At 35.3% G+C, this 27,867-nt stretch overlaps 1 protein-coding gene across 1 annotated transcript; it reads right to left on the bottom strand.

Annotated features, from left to right (window-relative positions):
* Positions 1-59: 59 nt before the first annotated feature.
* On the bottom strand, positions 60-23,966 carry LOC146141007 (MLX-interacting protein-like). Its single transcript, XM_083391829.1, has 21 exons — positions 23,814-23,966; positions 22,563-22,741; positions 22,052-22,146; positions 21,288-21,394; positions 20,828-20,919; positions 20,209-20,298; positions 19,470-19,629; positions 17,613-17,705; positions 15,837-16,003; positions 13,564-13,702; positions 11,331-11,422; positions 10,098-10,403; positions 8,577-8,685; positions 7,302-7,421; positions 6,148-6,209; positions 5,679-5,775; positions 4,058-4,104; positions 3,307-3,420; positions 2,630-2,757; positions 1,404-1,657; positions 60-523 (listed from the first exon to the last, which is right to left on the bottom strand). The coding sequence occupies exons 1-21, from the start codon at positions 23,863-23,865 to the stop codon at positions 417-419; spliced, it is 2,610 nt and encodes an 869-aa protein (XP_083247955.1). The 5' UTR covers positions 23,866-23,966; the 3' UTR covers positions 60-416.
* Positions 23,967-27,867: the final 3,901 nt, after the last annotated feature.

The raw sequence follows: 27,867 nt of genomic DNA, 5'->3' as shown, positions 1-27,867 counted from the left end.
ATCCCTTGACAACTCCCTGTTGTAGGCTAATCTTTTTTGAGATCGAGAAAAAATATAATAAGAATTACTTTGTATTTTCGCACACGTTTGTCGAAAAACGAACAAAACAGAGAAGGCTTGCTACCGAGTTTTCAGAAAAAACAAACAAAAAATAGTTTAATTAAGAGTGGCATTAGGCTGGTCAATTTTTACATGCGGAAGAAACAGGGAAAAACGGCGACAGAGACACAAAAGCGATCCCTTTGAAACAGTAGTTAGGCTATAACGATGCGAAATTAGGCTTGAAAATAAGAAAAACAGGCAACGGCACACCACGGATCCCCACAGCAAGGCAATTAGAATGAGCGAGGAGCCGAACCTGGAACAAACAAGATAAGGGGCTAGTTCTCTTTTTCCTCGGACCGAGGAAGTAAGGGTTAGACACTGCGGTCTTTTACGCTTTCTTCGATTTGCCTGCGTAGTTGTGAGGGCTGTGTTAGGATGGGCGTGGTCGTACAGAGAACCTGAAGCGAATGTACCACACCTGGAACGAAACAAAAAGTCGAGGTTATGCAGCTGAACCAGGTGAGGTCCAGATATGCGAAGTCGAAGTCGACTCGAGTAAGACTACCCGAGTCCCAAGTTGGAATATCATATTGTGGAATCTTTTCTACCTACGAAGTGTGAGTGGATGACTTATACACGACACCCTATTAGTGGATTGCTGTATATCCAACTTGTTTTAGTTATGTAGAGGGGTGAATTAAAGACTGTACAGTAGGTGACCGGACTCGGATCTCGACGAAATGTTTTGCGTTTTGTTTACTTCGAAAAATTGCGAAGACGAGGCTCGTATTAATTTCATCAGTATTTAGTCTACTTGTCCTGCGTATTTTTCAGTTTGAAAAAGTGCAATAAAGCGAATTGGCTCGCGAAAGCCTCATTGTTATAGTTACACTTTAGTTATTGGGTCGCCGCGAATAAAAAGGTTGAGACACACTGCTGTAAACAGAAAACTATACGCTCCCCTAGTCGAAAGCACTTTGGCAGCATTTGGGTAATTGGACAATACCCATAACTACAACCTGTGATCAAATTCAATCCGTAGGACATTCTATACAGAGGAAAAAAAACACCTGCTCGGTCTTAGCACAAGCAGTGACAAATTCTGCTCGAAGTAAATGCTTTGGCAGAAGTCTGGTAATTACCAATACCCAAAACTACAATCTAAGATTCTATCCTCTTAATAGAATACCCGAACACAGAAAAAAGGACACCTACTCGGTCTTAGCACGGGCGGTAATAGATTCTGCTCGAAGTAAATGCTTTGGCAGAAGTCTGGTGATTACCAATACCCAAAACTACAATCTAAAACCCTATCCTCTTAATAGAATACCAGAACACAGATAAAAAAGAACACCTACTCGGTCTTAGCACGGGCAGTGACAAATTCTGCTCGACCCAGTCGAAAATGCTTCGGCAGAAGTCTGTAGACCCGCGAACAGTGACCATACACTGGTAGCTCTCGAACCAGGGCTCGACGATCGTTCCAAAGACGAAGAACTTCCAGTCCTGTCGCGTCCTCTCCCGCTTCCAGAGGTGGAACATGCTCCTAGACTCTTCCTCCTGTGGACGCGACACTGGGACCCCGGAGGCGGGAAGCTGCTGCTGACAGGAGCTGGGAACAATGAGGATAGACGTTATGACAAGAATTGGACGACCAGATAATTCTAGTTTTCTAAATCAATAAATTGCTGCAAAATGCGATTCATTCTAATTCTAATCTAATTCGCGGATTGCTTGTGTTTTCCAATTCTAGTTCTAATCTAATTTGGATTTTACAAAAAATCCTGCGTTGTCCAACGGCATTTCTTTCTCTCAGTCAAAACAAATGATTTGAATTAAAACTCTTTGTTTGGAGCGAGTTGTATGTAATTTGTACAGTATTTATATTTTTGTTTGGTTGTACTCGAAATCAAAACGAATATTACTATTTTTATTTATGTTATTTCTATGCCTTGAGATTTTGGACTCGGGTATTGTCAAGTTTGAAACGAGGCGAGAAAACGCAATACGGAAAACGTTACATCATGAAATATTATATTATTCAACCAACAATACATTTGATTATGCGAAAGCTAGAACGCGCTTATCTAAAGCCCTATTTAAAAATTCGTAAGATAACTTAATATTAATATGAACTCTTTATATTTATTTATTTAGTTTAGTTTTAAAGTACGAGACGCCAAACTCGTATCAACGTTTCAATTAGTGGAGTACTTAAAATAAGTATTTCTATTTTAAAGTTTAGTTCCGAACCAACCACGAATGTCGTGTTTTCAATTACTTGAGTACTCGACACGTGTTTCTACGCTTTTACGAATGTAAAGCTTTCAAAGTCAACGACAGTCATTATACTATAAAATACAAACTGTGTCCAACGGGCATTTTTTATTTAATAATGCTATAATTTTAAATACTAAATATTCTTTGGCATTGCCACATTTTATTAATTGAGTACTTAAGACTCGACAGGATTAAGAAACTTGTTGCAGCGGAACTATCGGTCATTTTTTACTTTTTCGAAACCCGTCGAAAAACGTTTAGCCAAAATCGTTTTTTTTTTAACATTTAAAACCAGGCTGCCTACCAAATGGCTCCTTTCAGCTCGTCAATTTCGTTCTTTAGCGCTTGAATTTCGTCCGAGACCTTCTGTCGGTCGCTTTGAAGTGATTTGATGTATTGCGTCGCTTTGTTCATCATGCTTGCCTTGCTAATCTGAAACACGGATTCGAGTTAATAGGAAATTAAAAAAGTGATAAACGATTTAATTTATATACAAACATTTTTTTTAATTGTACAATAGTTCTTCCGACAAAAATTTATTAAAGTGCCAACATTTCGACCACCTATTCGGGCAATATTCTACAGGTCAATATGATTGCAACTAAAAGCGAAAACATATAAATAGGTGATCGACACGTTAGGATTTAAATAAATTTTTGCCGAAAGAATTGTACAATTGAAACAATGCCTGTCAGTATAAGCATATCCCATTTTTTAAGTTTTGAAAACAGTTTGAGGCGATACCCGATGTCAATTGGTAGTATCAGTACTCGTCCGGTACAAGGATGGTATTGGTGCCGATTCCATACTAAAGTAATATTAGAATATTGGCCATGATTTGTAATTCAAGGTGGAGGTTATGAAATTGAAAAAATATACTTGCTGTAAATAAACAACATCTACCAGTTAAATCGAGTATGTGCCAAAACTATTTGGGAAAAATAGCGAACTTTGTCTACTACATACAGATCGGCATCTCACCTTAGAGTTGGTTTGCGAGTTGCAGTTCGGCAAATATTGCATGAGACGGTTGAATCCGGCCTTTATGTTGAAACGTCGCTTCTGCTCGGCCGAAAATGAACCAGATCGTTGCAGCTGCAAATGCAAAGACGTTACTTGTAAGTTTATCGAACCAAAATAGTTTTGGTGTATTGTATTTGTGTATTTCCAGCTGGTGAGTTTGCTGCTAAGCTACAGCACAATTTGAAATTTATGGTGTGACAAAACCGATTAATTATGCTGTACAGTGTACACCAGTGGTTCCACAACTTTTTTGGCTTACGGCACTCTAGAGAAATTATAAATAGTTCGCGGCAAACTTGCTCGTATTTTTGCCTAGCGGTTAATTGTGACGTTACATTTATCGACATTGAAACAGCACATTAACGGTGCAACAAGGATAAAAAAAACTCTTTAATCTTTGGCACGTTTATCGTACACAAAAAAAGTGTTTCAAAAATCTTAACAAAAGAGCAACAATTGGAATTTTAAAGAATTTGAAATATCTATCGGTAACCTTGAGCGTTAAAAATGGCACCCCGGTTAAGAACTGCTGTTCACAGTACAGTTAATTCGAAAGTGCTAAAATCTTTAAATTGGCAAAACGTTATTAGATTTATAAAAACAATCATCGAGTACTCTCAGTTATAAAATGTTTAAAGGAAGTATGGCAACTTTAGCTATAGTCAGTTACAGATTTAAAAATGCACAAATTTGCTCAAAAAATACTCACGGATCCGGTGCTTTCGGTTTCTTTTGGGGTTGAATCAGATGCATCGCCTAAGAAAAGGTAATAATAAAACCGTTAAGAATAAAAAAAAAACCAAAAGAATATTAATCGGTGGCCAATGCAAGAAAATGGTTTGTCGTTAATATAATAAATTCCACCTATAGTACTCAGACAGAAACGAATACGACGATTATCTTGTATATAGCTTAGACGTGTGGTCGTTAATTATTTTATATAAACTATTTGAAAGCTATATAATTATTTTATATAAACTATTTGAAAAGCTATATAATCGAGGGTTCTTAAACTGGGGTCCGTTTGCCTCTTGGGGGTACGTTCACTAATTTTAGGGGGTCCATGAAGGTCTAATTGAAATCTTAGTGAATCATTTACAAAATGAAACGAATATTGTGAAATAGAATGGTTTAATTAAAAAAAAAACGGGCGCCGTCTTTATAAAAGTATTTAAGTTAACTTCAGTTCCACACTTGTTAGACTGACAGCAGCAGGTTTCCTAAGTTATAATTGTTCAATGACGTCAAATTATGACGTCATCTATATTCACGCCGACCCTGGTCCACGGGAACCAAAAACAATTTTAGGTGCTCCGCGCTAAAAAAAAGAACCACTGCCCTACAGCAAAACTAATGTCATAGCTACAGGCAGTGTTGTAAACAAGTCATTTTGAAATGACTTAAGTCCCAGTCAAGTCATTCGTAAAATAATTTAAGTCCAAGTCGTGACTTAAGTTATTACAACACTGGCTACAGGGTAATCCCCTTTTATTATATTGCTTTAACGCATTTTTAAACCTTTCTGGGTAAATAAAATTTTAAGAAATGATAAGTACTTCAGTATGGGCTTTGATATTCTTAGTACGTCTTACTACAACCTCCGAACATTATGTTTACATTTTTTTCTTTCGATTCTCTTAGTGCCATTAGTTCAAAAAGTTTAATAGCCTAAAATATAGTGGTACCACAAGAGTGCGTTGAAGGTTAACTACGTGTGTAGAGGCTTCACAAGGCACAAACTTATTGGGGTCAGCTATTTCAGGCGCGCTTGCTGTAAAGGCCCACCGGCAGGACACAGATCGCAAAATTCCCAGGGGAGTGAGTTCGAATCTCGCGCGAGAACAAGTTTGCCTGGACCATAGATGCTGGTATGATAGTATTACATCCGACGATCAAGGCATACTGTAGATTAGGGATGTGTGATAGGTGACATTTTAATCCCATATCGACGCCCGATATTTTCGACAAAAAAGTATCGCGATCCAATAGTAATGACGTCATTACGAAGCTCAGACAAAGTACATAGATTAAATTAAAACGTTCTAAGATAACTTTCCCCAGGTTATTAGGCCGAATTCGCGTTAGCGTTAAATTAACCGAATAAAATTGTTCTTCTGACAAAGATTTGATATTAAAGGCACCGATGTTCTATAGCCTATAGGTGATCCTCGTCAAGGCAATGAACTTGAGACTTAGCAAAAAAATATATAACAGTGAAAAAAAAAACAATGAAGAAAGACACAATGGAAACGGGGGGAAATGCATAGAAAGTATTTGTTGGATAAGCAATTTAATTAATTAGGCAATAAATAGGGAAAAATACAATTTACCGTGATCCATAAAGACGTCAATCACTGAGGTGGAATCCATTCCAGTGTTGGCGCGATATTGCGTATTTCCGGAGGCCGGCAAAATTTTCACATCCAGCTAAAAAAATAAATCAGATGTGCATAACGGGGAAAAATAGCGACACCTAATTGTGTAAATTTAATTTTTTTGGATGAAATATTATATTTTATATACCAGAGTATGCCATGCAGGTTATCTATGTTGATAGATCGCTATAGGAGAGATGACAGCAAATATACTTCGAAAATCAATTAGAAAACGTACCAGCCGAATTTGAAAATAAAAATTAAAAGAATCGTTTTTTTTTTTCTTTTATTTCGAGTCTATTCCGGGTTTTGCTTACTTTTTGGCTGTGTAAAAAATAACTTCGCTGTTTAAAACATGCCCAAATGGGCTTTTAGGCTAACTTTCAGCTTTTATTAATATTCGCAATTTTTACAAGGGACTTACACTTCTGATCGTGGTTTCTGTCCTTTCTTCACCAGACGAAGGCTTGAGATGGATTGCGTTTTCTGCAAATGATAAGAGAATTGAGAATATAAACATAGGATAATCGCAGTTTTGCCATGTTACAGTTTAAAATTTTTGATGTCAATGGCTTAACCTGGAAGTCGTTCCAACGACATGTTTACAACGCGGCTTCCAGTCAATTTAAAACGCTAATAAATTAAAAGGGTTCACAATTGGGTTTATAAGTGTAATATAATCCTTACGTAACAAGCCATTGCTATCTGTTTAACATTTTTGTGACTAGTCGAAATTTCGCTCAGGGTCGCAGTTCCATGTTACAAATTTCAAAAAAAGTGTAAAATTTCAAATGTCAGTGACTTGGCTTTGAAGTGGTTTTAACGATATGTTTACAGCGTTTTTTTTATAGCCAATTTAAAACGCCAATAAATTCAAAAGGGTTCTCAGTAGGGTTTAAGTGTAGTATGGTCCTTACGTAACAAGCCATTGCTATATGTTTAATTTTCGTTGTTACTAATCGAAAGTTTAAATGAGGGTCGCAGTTTTCCCATGTTACATTGTAAAATTTCAAATGATGTCAATGACTTAACCTGGAAGTCGTTTTAACGACTACAACGCGACTTCTGACCAATTGAAAACGCTGATAAATTCAAAGAGTTCACAATTAGGTCTAAGTGTAGTATGATCCTTACGTAACAAGCCATTGCTATATGTTTAATGTTTGGTGTTATTAATCGGAATTTTGCTGAGGCTTGCAGTTTTTCCATGTTGCTAGTTTAAAATTTCAATTAACGTCAATGACTTAACCTGGAAGTCGTTTTAACGATATGTTTACAACGCGACTTCTGGCCAATATAAAACGCTGATAAATTTCACAATAAAGTCGAAGTGTAGTATCATCCTTACGTAGCAAGCCATTGCTATATGTTTAACATTTTTTGTGACTAGTCGAAATTTCGATCAGGGTCGCATTTTCCCATGTTACAGTTTAAAATTTCAATTGATGTCAATAGCCTGACCTGGGAATCGTTTTACCCACATGCGTCTTCTGGCCAATTTGAAACGCCGAGAACAATTTATAGGCTTCACAATTGTGTTCAAGTCTAGTTTGACCTGTAATGTAGCAAGCCACTTACTGTTAGTTAGCAGCTGCTTGAGGAGCAGCCCGTTTGAATTTGCGGTTTCTGGGAGTCGGCCTTGCATGTGCATTTCCTCCCTCGGGGGCTGTGGCTTGATGTAGTGCTTCTTGTGTTTTCCTGTACAAGGGTTAACAAAACGGTGGCAATGAGTACCTTTTAATTAAACTGACTAACTTGAAATTAGTGGTTTCCAACTTTTTCTAGTCACGCTTCTGTTATGTACAGGTTTTTTTTTAAGGTTTGGTTTGGGTGACCGCTAAGTAGTTTTAAGAGACCGCAAGTGTTTCATTTAAATACCAAAAAGTTGCAAGTCCAAAATTTGGGAAACCGCTGGAGAAATTTGGGGGACCGTTTCGGTCCACCAAAACACCTTAAAAAATCACTGGTTATGTAGTATTATTATCGATAGTAAATCCCCTAGTTTTTCAAAAACCTTTTCGAACAAATCATTTTGCAAAACCATGCCAAATATTTTTAAATTCTAGTTGACTTTAAATGCAATATTGTGGACCAATTGAAACAATAAAATGGATAAAACATAAAATGTAAGATAGATGCTCAGTTAAGATCTGTTGCCATACATTTACAGCAAAGTATGTCAATTGCCAGTGTACTCGCGAACACCATGGAACTTTTTATCCCCGACCTTCTCGGGGTCCATAAACCCCTAAATAGGAAGACTAAGTAACGTATTTACTGTGAACATTGATAAACTGACAATTAGATAAGTCTGCAATAACAAAACAACTATCTTAACTTAGCTAAGCATGCTTATCACCAGATGTGGCCACTTTAAGTCACTTTTAACCCAGTGGTAACCCATTGTTTAGTTAAACAATGCATGTTTAGTTAAACAATGCAAATAGAACAAAAAAACAATAAGAACAAAAAATAAACGCATATTATATATAAAGTGCTTCCAGTTGTTAAGTACCATGTGTTCACTAGTGGAAACAAATCACATTTCTATTTCGACCAAAAATAAGTTGGTATTTCTGCAGCAAATGTGACTATTAGCAGTTCACTACATTCCATTCATAAGTAATTTACTGGCTAATACAAAAACTTTGGCCGAGTAAGGGGTGTTACAATTATAAAACTGTTCTTCTGGCAACATTTTATTGAAGTACCAACGTTTCGACCACCTTCGGACAATCTTCTACAGGGCAATATAATTGCAACTATATGTGAAAAAAAATATATATATATACCAAAGCAGTGTTAGTGTGAAAATAGCATATTTGTTTAACTAACAAGAAGCCAACAGAATACCTGAATTGGTGTTCAGGGCGGCGCCTGAATTTACTTGCACGAACGAGTCGTTTTTGGTGACGGCCTGCGACGGTAGCTTCGTGCTGAAGTAATCAACTTGCATTGCCGTCTGCGCAAAAAGCAAACAATCTATTATTTAGCGTTGGTGGCTCACGTGGCCGTACACATGCAGGGTTGAGATTTTGCACATTAAGACAATTAATGGACTCAACAACTGGAATATATACGTAGTTAGTCTACTTACCAAACTGAAACAAGCCAAAAAAGGGGTTATAGTTGTTTTAGAAATGGACGTAAAATAAATAAAACAAAAAAAATAAGAAAAAAATAATGGCCGAAATCGTTTGAGTTCAAATAAAACAAATTTATTAATAGACATCTTAAGACGCAAGTCATTTTCAAATAATAAGCGCAACACTTCTTGTACTGAACTCCTAATTTTTTAAGGGCAGATACGTGGTGTGAAGGTACAGGCTGAAAAAAACACGAGAATGTGAAAACATTAACGCTTGAAAGAGCAATTAGGCTTTGCATTTGCGAGTCCAATATGAGGGCAAACTTAACACTATAAGGCAAACCTAACAATGTATAGGGCGCCTTGGGTGTTACAACATTGTTTTGACGCATGTAAACAAACACCGGACTTTGCGGCGTTGGTCTGTCTGCAGACAGACTGGTTTGTTTTGCTTGGGTCGCAATTCTGCTAGTCAATGGTTATGTCTTACGGAATTTCCAGACTATTACCAAATAGAGTTTAGTGAAAGATGAACTAAAATTGACTCAAATTTGTACAAAACGGTCAAAATATCATTTTTGTTAAGTCAATGATTGGACATAAGTGCATTTGCGTCACTATTTTAAATTACTTGACTTGACTCTTGATGGTAAAATTACTTAAGTTAAAGTCACTTAGACAAATTACTTGACTTAGACTTAATTCATTTAGTCAAACGACTGGTCAGAATGGAATTGTATTGTTTAGAAACTTAATTATTAGGAAGTTTAATTTCAATTTTGATGACAATGAAAAAATCGAAAAATCGACCTACGTGACTAATGACTTCAACTGGGGTTTGCTATTTGTTAAAAATGACTTGGACTTTAAGTTATTTTGCAAATGACTTGGCTGGGACTTTTGTTACAAATGACTTGTTTACAGCACTGCTATTGCACGTCAAATTATATGTTAACATGTTCGAGTAATTGGTCTAAATGGCTAAGGACATGTCAAGATAAGTCGTTAAGAAAGATGACTTGTCTTAGACTTGTCATTTACTTAAATTTGTTTTTAAGTATCATAATAACTTTTGATGCCAAAGTTCTGACTTGTTGACTTTGAGTACATGTCAAGATATCTCTTTTTTTTCAAGTCACCCAGCACTAGATTCTAGTGCTATGTGGCCGTCAAGTTAATATCCTTAATTTCATTTGACCCTCAGATCAAGTTTGATACCCTCATTATGAAGCGCCTCACAACATTTCAATACCAAACGCGGATCACTAGTTAAACGGACGACGTACCTGGGGCTGGGTGTAGATGACTTTGTCCAGAGAATTGTTGGATCCCTGTTTTGTCTGTTGGTAAACTCCCGGGAAAGTTAGCTGCTGCTGTTGTTGCTGCTTCTGCTGCTGTTGTTGTTGCTGCTGCTGTTGTTGTTGTTGTTGTTGTTGTTGTTGTTGTTGTTGTTGCTGCTGCTGTTGTTGTTGCGTCTGTTGTTGTTGTTGTTGTTGACGTTGTTGTTGTAGCTGCTGTAGCTGTTGTTGTTGTTGCTGTTGTTTTGGTTGTATTACGACTGCACCGTGTCTTACTTTTGTTGGGCTTTCGTTCTGTAAGAAAAACGTACCTGAATATAAATTGGATTCTAAGGCTTAAATAAACTTTATTTTTTTAATAAGGCTCATACCTTATACCAACAAATCCCGGCTTATACCATAAGCCACTACGAAAGTTTTGAAGCCTAAGAATATTCTGTTAGGATTACATAAATATTTCTTTGTCACTGGACACTACAGAAGCGAAGGATCAGCGAAGAACCATAAAATGGCTGTCTAGTCTGTTAAGCATGAGGTAGAAATATTTCATGTTAGTCCAAAAACTACAAAACACTTGGGATGGAAGTAAAACAGACTCAAACAATACAGACAGGAAATGATCACTACAAAATGCACAGAAAATATTTTGGTGATGGAATCCGGTTTAAGGCAGGCTGTTCAATTTACATTTTATTTTTTTTTTTCAATATAGAGCAGGGGTCGGCAACCCCTGGCACGAGATGATTTTCCAGGACACGCCAAATGGTTTAACACGCACGTTATATCACCTTAAGAAAGTGCAACCATTATATCACTACCACATCATTAACATTATTATTACATAACTAACACTAGCGCTAACTAAATGGTTGCACAAATTTCTAATTCGATCTGCAGTGTTCGAGTTACAAATTAGTATCTAAACTGTTGTATTTACCATTATTTTTTGGGCGTTAAATTTGTTGTTTACGCCTAATCGTTTGTATTACGTAACATTGCCCTAAAATTGTCGTGATGTGTACTGCGACTACTGCGTTAAAGCAGGGCATTCTACATTAAAAGTAAGCACGTGTGTTTTTTGTGCGACCGATTTAATGAACGAAAAGAGCTAGTTAACGTGACTGGATTATTACATCAACCCAGTGGTTCTCAACCGTTTTTCTTTCGTGGCTTATTTACGTTGCAAAAAAACTCCGTGGCCCAGCACCAGAGCATACTTACGTGGCCAGTGTCGTAGCTCTGAACTGACACGGGCTTGAAGACTTGTGAGCTGGCGTAGAGTTGCTGTCGATCGTGATCCCCTGGCATATGCGCTGGAATGAAAAAGATTCGCTCATTACATCTGGTTAAACATTAACCGAGTTCTGGCTCACTTAAAGTTAGAAAGGCAGGGAATTTGGTCGTTTGGCTCGCTAAGGTTTGCGGGTATCGATCTATCCCAACCTGGGGCTCGCGATTTGAGTGTCGCTTCAGTCAAACAATGTCAAATAAAAAAAATGGACGTTCAAACAGTAACTTTATCTTGTTGCGCATACGTAAATCCAGACATTTAAGCCAAATTTTGATACAATCCTCTAAATTTTTTTTCCAATTTAAGTTTTTCGAACTTTAAATTGCATTTTTCTTGACTCTTGTTTATGTATCATATTATATAATTGGGGGTTCACGCAAGTTATCGAAAACTTGAAAGGGGTCGCGAGAACAAAAAGGTTGGGAACCACTGGTCTAAATATACTACAGAGGTTCTTAAACCTGTGCAATTAATGAAACAGGTCAGTTCTTTTCAGCCTTTCGCAAACCACTCAACACGTTATGCATTAAAATAATTCTGCGGGACACCTAATAAAAAATATCAAGAATTGAAAAGGCTTCTGAAAATTAAATTTATACTGCAGTTTTTCAAAGTTATGGCGTTTTCTGTGACTGTTTATTTGGACGATAAGTGACAATTTTGACGCAGTTTTATTTAAATTAACAAGAAATCATCAAGCAAATAACCTGTTTTGTGCCTATAAAACCATAAAATACTCATTTGGTAGGTTTTCGTTTTATACCATTTGGTATCGTTTACATTTATATTTGGCCTGGTCTAGGCGTTCACAATTTATAACCAAGGTAAACCAACTAACGAACAAAAAACTTGCTGTTGTAACTCTGTGACCGGCTAAGAGGATTACCCTCAAAATATTATTTTCCGCGTTTGACCTCGGCGGCTTACAGGTACGACCTTCAAATAATCGCAAGCCGACCGCGCGACCGCACAGCAGCAGCAGTCAAACAGGTATTTGCGGTTTACGCTGCACAATAAAGTCAAGGCGGCTGTTCGGTTGAGACTGTTTGGCATTGTAGCTATTCAATAAAACTCCTACATTTGATAACGATATCGACCGAGAGTGCGCTATACTCGGTGCATACATTTATTTAAGCCAGTGTTGTAATGACTTGACTTAAGTGCAATTAAGCCTCTGTTTTCAAATCCCTTGACTTGACTTGACTTAAGTTGTTTAGGCAAAATGACTTGAACTATATTTTTGTAATTATTAAGGTATTGCACATAATGGGACGATTTCACCCAATTTTAATAACCTAACGTGTAGTTTTTATGACGAGGACTTGATTTGCTCTAATTATGACTTGACTGGGACTTGTTACTTATTCAAAAAGACTTGACTAGGAGTTTAGTTATTTTACAGTGTGTCATTTCAAAATGACTTGGTGCGTACATTCGATTGAACACAGTTTGTGCGATACAAGTTCATTGATCTACACATGTATATTGGGCGGTGAGGTAAAATTAATTTATTGAGGGAATTGCAATTGTGTATGTTATTCCTATTTTGAATTTATTGCTGGAATTTGGCGAAGCACATTATACAGCACTAACAAACGGTAAAAATCGTTTAACACGCTTTATGCCAGTTTGCTACGTGTGAAATAAAGCACATATATATATTAAGGTTTTATGTTTATTTAATTATTGAACTAACCGCAAAAGTATCCATACTTTTCTCAAACAAGATACCGAAAATAATTACAAAATTTGGCGAAATAGTAATGCCAATTTTTATGAACTAGCAAAAGCCCATTGAAGGTAAAATACAAATTTCAAAAAGAACGTTTTAGTCTCGCAAAATACAAAAAAAAGTCACTGATAAGTTGTAAAACGTTTTTAAGCGAAACGAAACCGAATTTTCCCAGGTTTTCATTATTAAGAGCTGGTATCAGGTTGTTTTTTAAGGTTTGGTTTGGGTGACCGCTAAGTAGTTTTAAGAGACCGCAAGTATTTCATTTAAATACCAAAAAGTTGCAAGTACAAAATTTGGGAAACCGCTGGAGAAATTTTTCGGTCCCCCAAAACACCTTAAAAAACACTGGCTGGTATATTTAAAACCTGGGCAAATTCAGAAAGGTAATTTTTTACGAAATCAGACAAAAAAAACATTTTTCGACTTACGGCGACCGGTCGGCGAATTAGCGGGTGCGCTCCTCTGTATGGGCAAGAACATCTGATCAGGTTCGAGCCTAGTGGGAGGCACTTGTATAGCGGGAACCATCAGCTGGTTGGGCTGCAAGTTGCTCACGTAGTTCTGTGGCTGGAAATCACAAACAAAAGCTTAGAACAGGGTTTCTTAAACTGGGGTCCGTGCAGTGTTGTTATGACTTAAGTGTATGACTTGACTTAAGTCACTGTTTTTGAATGACTTGAGCCTTTTGGTAAAAATGACTTAATTTAAGACTTTTGGGCTAAATGACTTGACTTGACCTAAGTCTTTTGGGCAAAATGACTTAAATTGACTTAACACTTTTGGACAAGTTGACTTGACGTAAGTCTTTTGACGAAAATGATTTGACCTAAATTTATTTTCACATGATTTGATTTGGAGTTACGTCATTGTGTAAAATACCTTTAAATTATTTTTTTATTTATTAAATGTTTAGGTATTTTTTTACAAAAAACTCGACTTGAACGTAATAGATTTGGAACAACCATTGTAACTTGCATATAATGACCGAGCGAACTTGTGCGCAAACATGCAGTCTTATCGAGCTATGTGCGAGAAAAACAGCGGGTTTTATTAAGTTTAGCTGTTGTAACACGTTAGTTTATGCCGTTATATCTAAAAAAATGTTTCGGGGTATGTGTCCATGTGTTTTTTTTTTGGCCACTTGGTTAGTTTTTTTAATTTTTTGTTAGTTTATTTATTTATTCTTTTTTTTAAGGCGTTTGCTTTAAAATAAAACTAAAACACAAAAAATAGATTTCATATTGAATTAGGTTGCAAATCTTAACTGGATAACAAATACTGCGGTTTATATTTGTTTACGTTTATTTCGTTTAATAAAAAATCAACACAGCCAGTTTTAGGACCGGTCCATGAACGTACAAGAAAAGTTTTGTTACCCTCACTTAGCGGAGAGCTGATTGCGATAATTTGTATTTTTTATCATTGTTATGTTTGCTCGGTATAGCCGCCCCTTAAATGTATTTACTTTGATCGTTTATAACGCGACTTTGGCGAAATATTTAACCACAAAAAAACCGTCGGATTTTGTTTACTCGCTTTAACATGGTAAATACAAACGTAGAACATACCATTAGAGCAGTTTACGTTTTTAAGTATAAAGAAAATCAACAGACATCTATTCCATGAGTTTAAGTTAAAGCCACTAAAGATTAAAACGGCAAATCTTTAATACTAAGAGCTTAGCGATTGAAACAAAATACGAGTTCAGTCTTATCATTGTTATCATCATTGTCTAGAAATCTGATTGGTTTTGTCCAGTATTTGAAAATCGGAGATAATACTCCGTCGTATTATCGGGAGTATAGTTCAACAGAGAGTAATGTTTTAATTAATCCCGGAATTTCAGTCAAGAAAATTTTTTAAGGTTTTAAGACTTTGATTTCCATATGAAATACATTTTTTTTTATCAAAATGGGAAGTCTTACGAGCATAAGAAACTATCATAACGTTAATAATGTACCTTCATAGAAACTCTCAGTAAAATATTACCATTAGTTGAAATATTAATTAAAAATATTTTAATGACCAAAATCATAAAATAATTGTCTGCCGGTCGGACGACCCTACATTCTAGACGTTGCTACATTTTTTTCTTTGTTTAGATAAACAAATATACCACGTTTGTATTATAGTATTTCAACATATAAAAGCCGATGGGGTCACTGAACTATTTTCTATCGTGTAAAGGTTTCCAAAGAAAACACGAAATAAGGGCATCCCTAACATTACAGGGCAAAAAGGCATCTGCAATTAGCACTCCAGTCCTGATGTCACCAAGCTATACAGACTGTAGGGTTAATTCTTAGTTCTTCTTGTCCGCAGTATTATTTGTAACACACAACTAAATTTAATAAAATTTAAATAAAAATTCAATCAAGCCTATTATCATTTTTTTCGTTTCTTAATCCAGTTTAATCCAGCAACTAAAGTTAAACATGAATTTTAGCTTTAAAGAAATCTGTCTTGCATGATATGCCATTGTCCTGACGAAGGCGTCTTGTATAGGACGTCGAAACGTCGATTGTTTATAATAAAACTGCTGGATGAGCAACAGTCGTTTATACATTATGCCTGGCAGCAATAGCTTATTTCATACACTTTCATACCAGGCCGGCAAAACGTAAATGCGACCGTTATCCATCCCTTTGTAAATAAATAAGTTAGGTGAACCTTGCCCTATAGTCTATACATGGGGTTATACCTGTTCCGTTAAGGTAACGGTCGAAGTGTTTGTGGCGGAGGTTTCGAATCCGTGCGGCATGTCAGACGAAACGAACATGTCGCTTGCAAAGTCGTTATGTAGTGAACTTCCGCCGAACATGCCGCTGATATTGTTGTTGTTGGACCTTTTGCTCGTCGTGAAGAAATCTGAAAAATGATAGAAATTTAAGAGCATGGAAAAGCCCTAACTTTCAGACAATCACCTGCTCTTCAAGAACTGAAACAGTGAAAGCATGGCAGAAGTAAACCACACCCCCTTTAATGACGAGACATATCACACGCTAAGAGAATCTCAGCGGAACAAAAATCTATATCATTTGAAATTTTTTATAAATATATCTGGATGGTTTGAACTTTAAAGCATAATGTTTGTAGGTTGAGTAAGAATATCAAAGCCCATACAGAAGTAGGTATCATTTTGATCGTTTCGAATATCTCTTTATTCAATAAGATGTTGAAAATGAATAAAGAGTTAATAAATATACTGTTGCATATAAAGAGTTATTCGAAACGTTCAAAATGATACCTATACTTCTGTATGGGCTTTGATATTCCTACGATGAAGTATGCGTTGTTTACCTTTCAATAATTTCGACCAAAATAGTACAATAACATCATCTTCAAAATATATAGCAGTTCGGAATGAAGGAAACATAAGACTAATACCTTATAGTCGGAATGTCTAAAACAGAATAAGACATAAACCGTCAGAATAAGATCTGAAAAGCTCTTGCGCCAATCCCACCCCTTAACTTCATCAACAAGCCTACTGATAATTTCAACAAAAAACTGAATTCTAACCCAATCCATTACACACCCCTAACCCCAAGGACAACAGTCCAAAACGGCGATGTTAGACTGGCTAACGCCCAATCAACCCATATCCTTTCTCTACGATTTAAGCAGGTATTTCAGTCAGGGGTGGGTAACCTCCTAAGGCCCCCAATTAATATTACCCGGCCCGCTACCTTCTTTACGGAATGGTTGAGAGGTCGCTTTTCCTATTTTATGGCTATTTTAACTCGGTAAATATGAAAAATTTTCCTTTTGCCAACTTTTTTTTTTCATAATTGTCAGTTAAAATGTATTGCGGCTCGCAGAGACTATTCTGAAGTTGGTTTTGACCCACCATGATTTATTTAATATTACTACAGTTTTGTAATTCATTGTTAAATTAAACAATTTACAGCAACAAAATACTACTTTCAGATGTCGATCAATGCATAGTACACATAGTTACAGTAAAGCACAGCAGAGGCGAGCTAGACCGTCTTTATTTACAAGATTAACCAATTCTTATTCAACAACAATTGAAACATCATAAACAAATCGTAGCAGAAAGCGTTTTTTTTTACCTCTGCATCATGACCAAAATTAGAATCTTCAGGAATTAAAAGCCCCAGTTCGGAATAAGGGAAACAATAGATTAGACTAAACATAATAGTGAGGTTAAGGTCTAAATCGTAAAAAGACACAAACCGCCAGAACAAGATCTAAAAAACCTCTTAAGTCAGTCCCAACAAAACCCGCCACCTAAGTTTATCACCAACTCCACTAATAATTTCAGCGCTAACCCAAATTCAAACTTGGATTTTAAAACTATTGTAGTACAGTTAACTTCGCCTTAGATGTGGCTGCTTTTAAGGTATTCTTGTGTGTTCCTAAAATTTCACCTAGATTACTATTTTTTGCCTAATTTATACTTAAATAAAACAAAGGAAATAATGCTATTGTCAAAAAAATTCAATACACACACCTTGGAGCGGATCAAAATCGTTAAAGTCGTCGATGATAGGTTGCAGTTGCAGAAGACCGGGTTGCATAACATCAGAATTAGTGGCGTGAAGAGCTAATCAAATCAAAAAGAAAATAATTGTTGCATCCATATATTAAATAGTTTATTAATGAAAAAGGCCGTATAGAATTTGTTGTTTTTCCTTGCTGAATAGACATTTCTGTCATGTAAGTAAACCTTTACGGTGGCTTGTTTTAAAATGTACAACACTAACAAAACTGCAGAACCTGGATGCTAACTTATTAAAGAGATAATTTTGTTGTGATGCAAACTAGAATTTTTCAATTTAAAAATCTTGCCTACAGAAAAGACAATTACGTTAGTTAAACTATCTGCATTGATACCCAGTTTATACATAGCAAAGTAGTTGGCTAGTTTCTTTACAATATGCAATAATTAAGTATCCTTAAAGCTGCAGTAATCTCCTCATTACTTCGCTATTTTTTTCCTGTAAGGTTTAGGGATCTACCTTTAAGAACAACTAGTAGTAAGAATACGTACTTGGGCATTGCCACGTAACTTTTACATTTTCAATTGAACATCTAAACGAGCCGTCAGTTAATCCAAAAAATTAAAAAATGAGGAAATCATTTGGATTTTGCCGAGCATCCAATATTTATGCACAGAATTCGGCCTAATATGTTGACAAAGCAAACAATCCCAACGGGCCATGCAAGTTCTTGTTTGAAAATGCTATGTCTGGTTAAGTGCATACCAGGTTATGACACTATGCACATCCCAACGATTCTGTGTAAGTAAAAACTAACACAACTAGTTGAACTATGGACTTTGACAAAGTAACCTCCCTGTATTAAAAGTCTGGCGACTCCAGACTTCTACTAAAACGAGTGTTAGCTACCAAATAATGGTGATTTTTTCAGAAATTAAACACCCCAGATGACTGCCAACTAAAATAAAAGACAAAACTTTGTTACATAGTGAACTAACTGATTAACAAACTAGCTATATCCATAAATCATGACTATGTAATATGTATATCATAATACTGTGTCTATGTGTGGCTAGACTAGTATTGTCAAAAAAAAAGCTTTTCCCAAAAAATTGATTTAAATGTGGTTAATAGATTCAAATGTGCTAAAACCTTCACAAAATCTGCAAATAGCTGTATTGAAGCCTAGAATTACAACTGGCAAAATAAAACTATAAAAAATCTACTTTAAAACAATGGTAGTTTTTTCCAGAAATTAAACACTCTGGATGACTGCCAACTTAAATAAAAGACAAAACTTTGTTACATAGTGAACTTACTGATTAACAAACTAGCTATCTCCACAAATCATGACTATGTATTATATCATAACGCTGTACCTATGTGTGGCTAAATTAGTAGTCAACTTTTCTCAAAAATAATAGATTCAAATAGGGTAGAACTTACACAAAATCTACAAATATCTATTTGGAAGCCTATAATTACAACTGGCAAAGTAACAATTATAAAACAACTAGTTCGAAAGAATGGTGATTTTTTCCAGAAATTAAACAAGCTAGATGACTGCCAACTAAGATAATACTTTGTTATATAGTGAACTCACTAATTTACAAACTATCACTGATTAACAAACACAAATCATGGCTATGTAATATTTCATACAGCTATGCCGATCTAGTTTTAAAAACTTTTATACACAAAAAGTAGATCTTAATGTCGTGAAAGTGGCACTAAACAACATTTTCACTAAAAAGCAAAAATCTGTTTCTCGCTCTATTTTTCGAAAAAAAAAACTGTTTCCGAAATTACAACAGGCGTAATTTAACAATTATAAAAAAATCTACTTTGAACCTCTGAAAAGGACCCACCAATTTCCCTGGGATTGGGAAACTGAAAAGGCTGCTGCGACAGACTGCTGAAGAGGGTGTCGGTGAAGTCGGTGACGTACTGCTGTTCATCTGCACCACCTTGAATCGGCATGTTCGAGGTCTGCAGCAAATTGTTGTGCTGCTTCTCACTGTTGAAACACTAAAACAGACAAACAGAAAAGTTATGGAAAAAGGCTATGTTTATGATGTACGTCAAAAATGCTTTTTTCGTGACAGACGAGTGCACATTCTCTAATTAACTATTTAAACTTCATTTTTTTCTTCAGATCTAAGAGAATCAAGATACCACTTTTAGATTTGGTGCAAAATTTTACCCCACTTTATAAACTTTATTCTTCTTATAAGAACGGCCATATATTTTTAACGATATTTTTAACTAAAATTGGTGCATTCCTTGTGTGCTTAAAAAACGTATAAATAATATAAAGATATATATACAAAATATATAAATATATACAATATAGACTGTGAAGAGTAGGTTAAAGTATTATGATTACTTGCTTCAATTATTTTTTATGCATGTTTTTCATGATTAAGATTGCTTCGAACAGAATGAACTTACTAATTGTAACAGTTATCATTGAAGACAATGACCTGACTTGGAATTTACCTGATATGATAATGAGTTGACCTGGGACTTACAAGTTAATAATTGCAAATGACTTAAATTTGACTTTGAGAGAGAGACAGGACAGCCTTTCTAAATTGACTTTCTTACCCTTTCCATGAAAAATGCTCTCCATTTTTTGTACTCCGCAACCACAGTCTCAATTCTCCTTTTCCAGTATTTTCCCTCCATAACCACAGCCTAAATGAAAAAAAGTAATGTAGTTAAATGGCAGCATAGCATACATAACAGTTTAAATAAGTGTGAAAAACACTTTTATTTTGAGGGTATGGGGTATATTAAAATAACCTGGGTATGAAATGATTTTTTTAATTTTACTTTTTTCATAGTCAATTCATTTTCCATTTTATTTTTACTTTTTCAGTTTTCAATCACCATTGACATTTTCCTTTTAATTACTTTGCATTAGTTTAAAGCAGGCGCCAGGCATGAATATGAATTTAATATCATCTCCTTTATCTTTAAAATAAAGGAAAAAAAAGTTCAACTGAGCAAAGCTACTTTTAACACTATTAAATCCCTACAACTGCAAAAAAAAACAAAAATAGTGTGTTATGTTGTGAACATACTGTGGTCAATAGCTAAAGCTTTTTCAAAAAGCTTTCAAAACAATGTTAACCCAAAATGCATACAATTTCCAGTAATTTTAATACTGAGAACTAACAAACTCCAGAAAAACGTCACATTTATGTATGAACAGAACAATTACCTCCGGTCGCCTGTGAGAATCACAGTCTCCTTCTACCTCCAAAGGTGTCACGAACTGGATGAGAGAGTGTGCCTTTCTTCGCATCATAACGTCTGGGATAAAAAAATAACATTTACAGTGTTTAGGCACGAAAGAACTTTAACAAATTAAACATGAAATCACTTGAGTTTATTGTTTTTCAAGAAAAATAACATTTTTTGAAGGTTGGTTGTTGGCTTTATCTTGGCCTAATATTTTAAAATCACATAATCTAAAACAATAGAATGTTTATAAGGTAAATTATTGCCAACCCCAGATAAATAGAAATTATAAATATTAAATATTAAATCATCAGAATATATAACTGATATAATGATTTAATGTAAAATAGATGAAAAAATTATAGCTAGTGGTACGTTGTCAAGATAGCTCTGAGAATGCATCAATATGCAACAAGTAAATATCTGTGCAAATGACTTACATTGAATGTGCCAAGTTCTCCAGATGGCATTGTTAAGTCGTATTTTATCTTTTACTGTAAGCTTCATTCCCTTGAAGTTTTTCCATTTGGGTGAAACAACCTTTCCACTAGAATAAATAAGTACAAAAAATGCGGTACTGTCAAAGTTACTACCTAACAGATAAAATATATAAGTGTATTGCCTGGCAAGATCTTTTTTTAACAAAATTCTTCTTTTTATTTCTATGAGTATGTCATTTTGAGGTGGGTAGCTTAAAATCTCAGGTCAATTAAGCGCATTGTGCGACACGGGCGACTATAAAGCGTTAGAAATCAATGAAAAAACTTTGGTTTGTTATCGTCCTACTTCACTTAACTTTGTTATTTGGATTCTTAAACGGAAAAAAAATAAGGATTAAAATATAAATTAGGTAAAGAATTATTCATGCTTGTAAAGTACAACAACAAATAAAAAAAACAGTGCAGAACAGTTGGTAAAACAGCCTACATACTCTGGCAAGAATTCTGCTAACACATACTAAATCGATTAAAAATCGAAAAGAAGACAGTTTAAATCATTAGTGAAAACAAGTTGGACAGAAGTTTACAGATAGCGTGCCTACATTTACAGGCAAGTGCTGATTGGTAGATTTAAAAAAAAAACAGTACAAATTTGAATTATATATCAATCCTGCGAACCCTTTCAGTTAAAACACTAATTTTTAATTTAGAGCAAAAAGAACATAAAAGCAGGTACACAATGTATTATCAGCAAAACAACTTACCCTCGGTAAGCCAGCGACATGCATTGAAACAGTCGTGACAGCGAAGCATCTATAGTGATGCGATTTGATTGACTTGGCCCGAACTGGTAAGTATCCTAAAGTAAAGGAGGGTCTTAAATATGTGTAAAAATGTAAGGTAAAAATACAACAAAAACAAAACTGGATGTTAGGTAAAGAAAATAACAGAAATTTGTGTTTGGGGTTACATCAAGATACTTTGTAATTACTAATTACCCGTTTGGTTTTTATCATTTTCAATCGCCATTTCAGGAATAAATATGAAGACAAGATATCTATTACACGAAGAGGGTAAAAATCAGGGGTCAACAAACTTTAACCCCGGTAATGATGATCAAGTTAATAAAGTTGGCCAAAAATTTTAAACCGGGTCTGCTGACGGTCAATTCTCGCAGTTATCTAACCCTTTATGAAAAACGATAGGCAAACTCTGGTATAAAGCAACCACAAAAAAATCTGTTTCCAAAACGGCAAAAAATTAGCGCAATCTAACTTTTGTTTCCATTGCCACTTTGGAAAAGTCGTAGCCATGCTTTATCATAATTGACTGTTCATGGTGAAGAGGTGAATCACGATCGTGATCGATAATCTCCTCGAGATGTTCTTGATCTTCATCAGCGACAGATGATATCATGAAATGACCAGAGTGTATCACATCACCTTTTCCGCGAGCTAGAATTGTGAAAAACATAATGAAAATTTAAAAAAAATGTTGAGGTGCCACCTTAATAAACTAAATCCATTTCTAGAGTGTTAATTTTTTACTAAATATTTCTAATAAAAGTACAGTTGAATTGTTATTGGGTGCTATTTAACACCTAATTTTTATAAAACTTTAACCTGACTGACAATTTATTAAAGCTATAAAAAAAAAAATAAAAAAAATAAAAGTATATATTTAAAAAAAAAAAAATAAAATATATTTTTTGTTTAACAATATTCAAGGTAATAAAGTTTGACATTAACTCTTATATATATCAACAAAAAAAACTGTTGGAATTGTTTAAAATACATCAAAACTCCACAGTGGTAAACTAAAATAGAATTGTGATCTACAATCCTTCAATTTTTTGTTTTACAATAACGAAACGAGTTGTCAAAATCGAAATTACAAGGGAGAAATAAATATTCGATAATAAATATAATATTAATACTTGACAAAGCTAAACCCAAATGCTAACCTAACATTACATTATGTTGGCAAAGCTATAAACTAATTCAAATAAGTCAAGGCACATTATTTGGGTTAGGGTGTGAGTTTTGGGGAGGGGCCAAATATTGTTATATTTATTTGGCGCTGGTCTACAATCTATCAATTTTTTGGACAATAGCAAACTGAGTTGTCATAAAATTAAATTACAAAGAGGGCATAAATAAAAGAATAAATAACACTTGATCCACCAGAACCCAAACGCAAACTCGCACCCTAACCCACGGCAGGATTCTAGACCAGCACCATTTATTTTTCCAGTTCGCAATTTCAATTTTGACAACTGGTTTTGTTACTCTACCAATGAAAAAGTTGTAGGATTTTAGCAGTGTTGTAAACAAATTGACAGTCCCATTTGTTAGTTGACACAATGACTAAGTTCAAGTCATTTGTCCAACAGACTTAAGTCAAGTCATGTCATTTTGGTTGAAAGACTTAAGTCAAGTCATTTGAAAACAGTGACTTAAGTCAAGTAATTACCACACTGTATTCTAGACCAGTGCCAGAAATAGAATAAAATACAAAAGAACTTACTGTCGTTTGATTTCCTTTGATAGGTTTTAGGCACCATAATGTTAAATGCCATTTTGGCCGATGATAGAGTATCAAGCGTTCATACAGAAAAAGGAATGCGCTGCACAATTAATCTTTAAAATGCCAAAGTAAAACTAAATATGAAGCCTTCTGTATTTTCTCTTAACAATAAAAAACGAAACATTAAAAAATCAAAAGTCGGCTTATCCTAGCACAACAAACATTATTTGGGTTAGTGTACTTAAGCAACATTAATTAATAATAATACTTGATCCACCCTCACCCAAACACTAACCTGCACCTTAACACAAATATAGTGCGTGGCTTTAATAATTGTTTCAACGCTGTGTTATGATTCTACGCGCTGGTATAGAATCCTACCACAACGCACATTATTTGGATTAGCGTCTGGGTTGGGGTGGGTCAAGCATTATTATTAAATAATAAATCGGCGCTGGTCTAGAATCCTACCACATTTATTAAATCAACGCAAAATATTTGGGTTAGGGTGCGTGTTAGCGTTTGGGTGTGGGTGGGTCCACCCTCCTAACCCAAATATTGTGCGTTGATTCAATAGACGTTTTAATGCTGTGGTGGGATTCTAGACCAGCGCCAAACAAAAATCTCCCATTAAAAAACAAAAATAAACTGACAAAGACGTAAGAATTTACGCTGTTGATGTCAAGTAAACTCATATAAGTTGAACAGGCGTCAATGTACGTCATGGTCACGCATGAGTGAATAATCCATGACCATCTATTTATGCAAGAAATCACGGCAGCTGTCAAACATATTTTAAACTATTTTACTACAGACGAGCACCCCGAAACTTGTTAAACTCAAGACAGGTAACTCATTGTTGCATTTTCTTTCAGATTTTCGGACATTCAGCAGGGTATTAATTAATGATTACCAAGTCGAAATGAATCTGAACATTTTGATGTTTTTGAAAGGACCGGAACTAAATCGAGTATTTTGATATAACCTTTGAAATAAAAAAAAGGAATACACATGCAATTTATATTGGATATTATCAGATATATACCAAAATAGGGAGTTCAAATAAATTATTTTAACCGATCGAATAGAAAACTGCAACATTTAGAAATGATTCGCGACCCACTGGTTGGGAAGCACTGGGCTAAGCCGATTTTATAAAAATGGGCTACGATATTCCAGCTACCTAAAAAATTGTTAAGTCAAAAATAAAAAGTTAAAATAGGCCACAAATACATTTTAGGGCATGGCTCCGTGGTTAGAACATTCTAGAAACACAATTATTATGACCCGGAGCGAAAAAATAGAGTCTTTGCATATTGCTCGAAATAACAGCTTTTACAATTTTACTAATGGATATAAATCACTCTTCTGATGGTGTAAACCAGTGGTCGGCAAACGCGAGGAGTTTGTTACCGGTCCGTAGCGGGTTGCAAGAATAAAATTTTGATTTAAATCCAAACCGCACGTAAAAAGCCGGAAAAAAGTAAAAAAAACAATTTAATCTATTTTTATATTGAAAACACCATTAACTCCCGTTTGAATATACTACATGATTGATTGGTACGATAAAAAACATCACAATTCGTATCTGTGAGTTACTTACCACGTTCACAAGTTCGAAAATGCATTTTTTACTGTAAAATTTAACTTCCAGTAAGTAGGCTACAATATCGAAAAAAGTCAGTATATAGGCCTAATGTTTTTTGGTGTTCAAGCATGCTCAATCACCCTGAAGTTTAATAGAATCAAATCAAAGAAACAATGTTTATAAACAATGTCCCACAATAAAATAAATTATTATTTTGATGTTCAGGCAGAAAGGTTTTTAAAAAGACGTATGCATTTTAATTGGATCATCGAAAAAAGTTGTAATAAATTTCCTTTACTGAACATTTGTTGTTCTTAAGGACCGCGACAAAATATTAGTTTCAGACCGATCTGCAGTGCAAAAAAGGTTGCCGATCCCTGGTGTAAACAAAGTTATAAACCTACGTATTGGCAACATATACCAGCTGACCTCATCTGGGTTAAATTTGAAAAAAGAATACGTTAGCCAGCTTATATATAGGCTATACTGAAAAGTATAAAAATAAAACTACAATTCTAGACTTCACTGAAGTACAAGATAAGCTGCGGCGCGACGGGTTCATCCCAGCGGCGTTTACCCACATATAGAGACTATAGCAGGTATAGCCGGAAGCCACGAATCCACTTTGTTCACGGTGTTGTGATATTAGTTGATTCGGAATGATTCAAAATACTGTCTTTTGAGAAAGTGTGGTTCTCAGTCTAAAACGTGTGGTTCTCAGACAAAATGATACAATTAGAGTTAGACCAATGAATTCTGTGTCGAAGTTCAACCGCATTATCTGCCTGAGCTGACCAAGATGCCGTTTCGTACTGGACACACGCATGTGTTCAGGTTCGTAGGTATGAAAGGAACGATTAGTTTATCCTATAGCAGGGATCCTTAAACTGGGGTCCATAGACCCCTTGGGGGTCCGTGAACTGGTTTTAGGGGGTCCATGAAGGCCTAACTAAAATATTAGTGTATATTTAAGAAGTATCAAGTTACAAAAAAACATTTTAATTACAAATAAAACAGTTTTCCACTAAATGTATTTAGACTCCACCACTTTCACATTTTTGAACAAAAATCAGCAAATTTATGAAGTCTATCTGTACTGTGACGTCAATTTATGACGTCATTTTGAATTTTTTTTTGCCTACAGTGATCCACGCGAGGTAAAATAAAATTTTAGGGGTCCGCGGTCAAAAACGTTTAAGAACCACTGTCCTATATAGTGTGTTGCGGTCATTTTAACATAACTTGTTTACAAATACAGCCACACACTTTATCAGCGTTCAGTACCGCGATTATTGTACTTCTGAAAATGAAGTGAAATGTATAGAAGTACAGCATCTATTAACAAAAAAGGTAAAACAAAAGCAAGCTTTTTCCATGGAGTTTTCTCAATACTACCAGATGCAGTGTTTCGATTGTAAAAACCTGTACTATCCTTTCTACAGTGGGGATATAGATCGTTTCAATTGTAATTCGTGGCAACAAAAAATACACCTAGCATTTTAGATATTGTGATGCACAAAACTAAACAATCGTGAGAATTTCGCTTGTCAAGTATGGTAAACGTTTTTTACCTAGCACGAAAATACAGTAAAATGAAGACAAATTGCCCCTCTAATAACACAAGGTATTTTTTGCACATAAAATATCGTGCAACGGTGTCGAAATCATATACCATAAGTACACAGAATAGTCAATAATAAGTACACAGAACAGTCAATAATAAGTACACAGAAACAGTCAATAATAACTAAATGTAGTACACAGAACAGTCAATATTAATTAAATGTGCAAAATAACAGAAAAGCACAATAGCCTGAGGAAGAAAATATCAAAACGCAAATCTATTAAAAAACAAGATTGTACACGCCGACGATTTTAGAAAGCTCCCAAGTGGTTCTCAACCGGGGTGCCGCTGCGCCCTTGTTTGTCATTTATAATGCTCAATGGCGACGACAGGTATTTGAGAATTTTTAAGAATTTTTGCTTAATTAGGTAAGTTACTTGATATAACCAATTGTGTACGATTAGAGACCATTATATCGAATGACATTTTTCTACGTGTTTTATGTTGATTCCCTTTCCATTTATTGTGACATTTTAGTAAAATTCACAAAGCAAATTTCAGTCGGGGTGCGTGTAACCTATTTATTATTTTTGAGGGGTGCCGTAAGCCATAAATGGTTTAGAATCACTGCTAAAGGGCAAGGTTCACCTAACAGAGTTTTTCACAAATGGTGAGAACCACTGTTTCACCGTTCGAGTTCTCTAGCACTGCACGAACTGACGTATCACTAGCAGCAGCAGAAGTAGCTGACGGTCTCGTCGACGTAGTCGCTTCAACGCCAGCAGCATTAGGCCTACCAGCAACAGCAGCATTACCAGCAGTAGCTGGACGGCAAACGGTGGTCAGGATCTCGTGCCAGTTCTCAAAGGACAGTAGGATGCCTAGAAGGTTGACGAAGATGT

Source organism: Ascidiella aspersa, chromosome 6 (assembly GCF_963924565.1).
Source record: "Ascidiella aspersa chromosome 6, kaAscAspe10.2, whole genome shotgun sequence".
Lineage (NCBI taxonomy): Eukaryota > Metazoa > Chordata > Ascidiacea > Phlebobranchia > Ascidiidae > Ascidiella > Ascidiella aspersa.
Note: the sequence above shows the minus strand (reverse complement) of the source record. Positions and strands in the feature narration are given on the sequence as shown.

Bases quoted from the DNA above. Each gene is read 5' to 3' on its own strand.
- LOC146141007 (XM_083391829.1), bottom strand. From the start codon at position 23,865: ATGGCATTTAACATTATGGTGCCTAAAACCTATCAAAGGAAATCAAAC. The intron at 5,776-6,147 runs GTAAGTCCCTTG...TTATTTTTTTAG, and splicing joins CAGAAACCACGATCAGAAGT to CTGGATGTGAAAATTTTGCC. The intron at 3,421-4,057 runs GTGAGTATTTTT...TTGCATTTGCAG, and splicing joins AAACCGAAAGCACCGGATCC to CTGCAACGATCTGGTTCATT.